Source organism: Lygodium microphyllum, chromosome 29 (assembly GCF_053477565.2).
Source record: "Lygodium microphyllum isolate KBCC chromosome 29, Lygodium_microphyllum_v1.1.10, whole genome shotgun sequence".
NCBI classification, from domain to species: Eukaryota; Viridiplantae; Streptophyta; class Polypodiopsida; order Schizaeales; family Lygodiaceae; genus Lygodium; species Lygodium microphyllum.
Window position 1 is genome coordinate 112,257,309 of NC_141163.1, and position 3,165 is coordinate 112,260,473.

Sequence of the window (3,165 nt, forward strand, 5' to 3'; positions counted from 1 at the left end):
ACATTAGTCTAAGTTACCAAAGCTTTCAAACCTCAGATTATGTTACTTATGCCAACCTCTAGTGTGAAGCATCACTAGAACACCAACACGAAGCACCATGAAAATCGAAGTGGCCCTATTATGCATTGAAAGCAACAGAAACCCACAATGCTTTAGGGTTGTGGCACAACCTCGCATTGAAGAGGCAAAAAAGTTCAAATCTCCTCATTGCCTTTTTGCCGATTGATTAGGGTTGCTATTTCTCGCTCTTTCACCCTCCCGAGTCCCTATCGTAAACTCTCCTCTCTCTCTCTCTCTCTCTCTCTCTCTCTCTCTCTCTCTCTCTCTCTCTCGTGTGCATGCGGTGGTGTATGAACTAGAGAAGGGATATTGGCACCAATATGCCAACGAGATAATTATGAAAAGCCTTGAGTGAGAGCACCGTGCAAAGACGCGCCTAGTTACTAATGATTACCGAGTTAAGTGGCACTAAATGCTACAATTAGTTTACTCCTTTCTCCCAACGCAGTTTCTACACGGATACGAAATCGTGTGTAGTTTTGATGATCTATCCGAGGCTCAGGTAGCAGGGAAAGTAGCAGGCCTACCAGAAGATGGATCGACGGCAAATGGCGATGCTAGCGACGGTATTAATAGGAATGGTGTCTTGTTACTGCCATTCTGTTTCCGCAGCAGCAGCAGCATCACCAACAGCAGACAATAACATCGAATGGCGGGGGGAAAGCCCTCAGTACACCATCGTTCACAGCGAGTCTTCCTTCGACATTCGCCTGTATCGGCCTACTGCCTGGATGACAGCCACGCTCGACCAGATCTCCTTCGAGCGAGCCAGCTTCCTGGGATTCCACAAGTAACTCTCTTTTCTCGTCGATCTTTTTTTAGTAAGTATCTAGAGGGCCTGCAGGGTTGACAAGCTAGGGTTTTCTGATAAATTCCATGTTTATCATGGTTCCTTCAATATATCACCTACTGCTGCTAGGGTTTCCTGAGCAGTCTTCTGAGCAGCTAGGGTTTTCTGATTATTTCCATGTCATCATGGTTCCTTCGTTATATGACCTGCTGCTGCTACTGCCGGGACGGAGCAGGCTTTTCCAGTATAGCCAAGGAGCCAATATGAACTTCTCGAGAATCCCCGTGTCCTTCCCTTTCCTGACAGGCATCGTGCCGTACACTGGTCCATTTGATTCTCCTGGCTTTGTGGTTCGGCTTTACTTACCGGCTGAGTTCCAGGAGTCTCCTCCGACCCCTCTCTCTGAGCTCAAGCTCAAGGCAGAGTACTGGGGCAGCTTATGTGTCGCAGTGCGCAAATTCCCTGGCTTTGCCAGAGATGATAACATTGCTAAAGAAGCCAAGGCATTGGAGGTTAGCTTGCAAAGATCAGATTGGGCTAATGCCACCTATGGCAAGTCTTTGGTCGGTCCTGATATCTATACGGTTGCTGAGTACAACACTCCTTTTAAACCTGTGGGAAGGTTGAATGAAATCTGGGTTAGTCTTAGTGGGTCACATCTTCCCGATGGTTGTGCAACTGAAGCAAATGCCGATTCAATGGTTCAGCTTGAATGAAACATGCCAGTGGGTGAATCAGTGGTTAGTAAATTGCGAAATACTGTCTTAATATACGGATTTATAGTGAAGACGTGTAAAGATACTTGTACATAACAGCAACTATTTATATTGTAAAGGTGATTGAATGCTCAAGGAGTTTGAAAATTGTATAGGAGTTAGGAAATGGTATATAATAGCAGCTATTTGTTTATACTTTTAAGGAGTTTGAATGCTCAGGTGGTTTGAAATTGTGGTGTCATTGGTTGCTCGTTAATCTCATTTTTGGTGTACGTAAGGGAGAATTTGAATGATTTTTTTTTTCTAAATATGAGTATAGATACGTACTATGAAAATGAAATATTATTTAACCCATCACCACCCCTTGAAATGAGCTTGAGGGCTATCTTGAAAGTCGGACACTCAGATCTTAGGACTTTGAACAAGACTTAAAATCTCAAGGTCCTATAAGGGATTTCATGAGGCTTTCCAATGGTCTTTTGTATGAAAACTTTATTCCTAACCACCCACACATTCTCTATGATGGTTACCCTTACAAGATTGCATAGCTTTGGGGTTTTGTCATCAAGTCTAGCTTTGTCACCAAAAAGGATTGTTCTCATGGACACGGAGGCCTTGAAGATTGACTTTTGAAAGCTCTTTGACTTAGACCACAAGTATTGATCATAGGATAATGTTGAAAAACTACACAGGGGGTTTCCTTTTGTGTAAAATGTAGAGGGAATAAGGTAGTCACCCTCATGAACTTAGAGATCTTATATTTGGCAAGAAGCTTTTTAGTAACCACCTTTCACTAGATTAAGCTTAGAAGATGGTGTGGCCTTTCATATTTTGAACAACCTCCATTTGCAATGAAGCATAGAGGAATTGATTCTTCAACAACCCTAAGCTTCAAGAAGAATTCTTTGGACCCTACTTGAAAATCAATTTGTTTCTTCATTTTAGCAGGCAAGTTTACCTTTATGGTTAACGAAAAATGTCAAAACATTATTGACACCAATCACTAGAGTTAGAGGCTAGCTAGGCTATTCTTCGGAAGTACACTATCAAGCCATGCGAACTCATGGTTAGAGAGCTTTTGACTTTGATTCTTACAACCTTTGGCCAATATAAGTCGTCCTAGTTCATGTTACCCTATGTGCTGTGTCGAGAAATTTTGCATTAGAAATACACTCCTTGATGATGTAGATCCAAGGCTCTTGAGAGTCTAATAGACCGTATGTCAACCTATGTGCTTTGTTTTTTATGCGATTTAAGCCCAAGTTGCTAGACTTCTAGGAATGTTGACTCTCTCTTAAGATATGTAATGCCATTTAGTAGCATGTTTGAAGCTCCAGATGCACTACTTTAAATACCTTTCAAATCTAGATTGAATGCGTAGACATTAATTCTTAAACCTCACCTTTCATCTTTGAGGCTAGCCATTGAAACTTCTGATTTTGGGTGATTCCAAGGTTTTCATAGGGAAGTTTAAGGTATTGAAATACCTTGTCGCTTGAGAGGATCATCAAGCCCTATGAACACTTATTTCATCTTCATTGTTTTAATCATAAACTCTTAAGACAGGCAAATTGTTTATGAATAGATAGGAGATCACAC

At 41.7% G+C, this 3,165-nt stretch overlaps 1 protein-coding gene across 1 annotated transcript; it reads left to right on the plus strand.

Annotated features, from left to right (window-relative positions):
• The first annotated feature begins 458 nt into the window (after positions 1-458).
• On the plus strand, positions 459-1,768 carry LOC148011034 (uncharacterized). Its single transcript, XM_087671536.1, has 2 exons — positions 459-850; positions 1,086-1,768. The coding sequence occupies exons 1-2, from the start codon at positions 594-596 to the stop codon at positions 1,564-1,566; spliced, it is 738 nt and encodes a 245-aa protein (XP_087527662.1). The 5' UTR covers positions 459-593; the 3' UTR covers positions 1,567-1,768.
• The last annotated feature ends 1,397 nt before the right edge of the window (positions 1,769-3,165 follow it).

Excerpts from the sequence above, each read along its gene's own strand:
- LOC148011034 (XM_087671536.1), top strand. The coding sequence starts at position 594 with ATGGATCGACGGCAAATGGCGATGCTAGCGACGGTATTAATAGGAATG. Across the intron at positions 851-1,085 it reads AGCTTCCTGGGATTCCACAA|GCTTTTCCAGTATAGCCAAG; the intron begins GTAACTCTCTTT and ends GGGACGGAGCAG.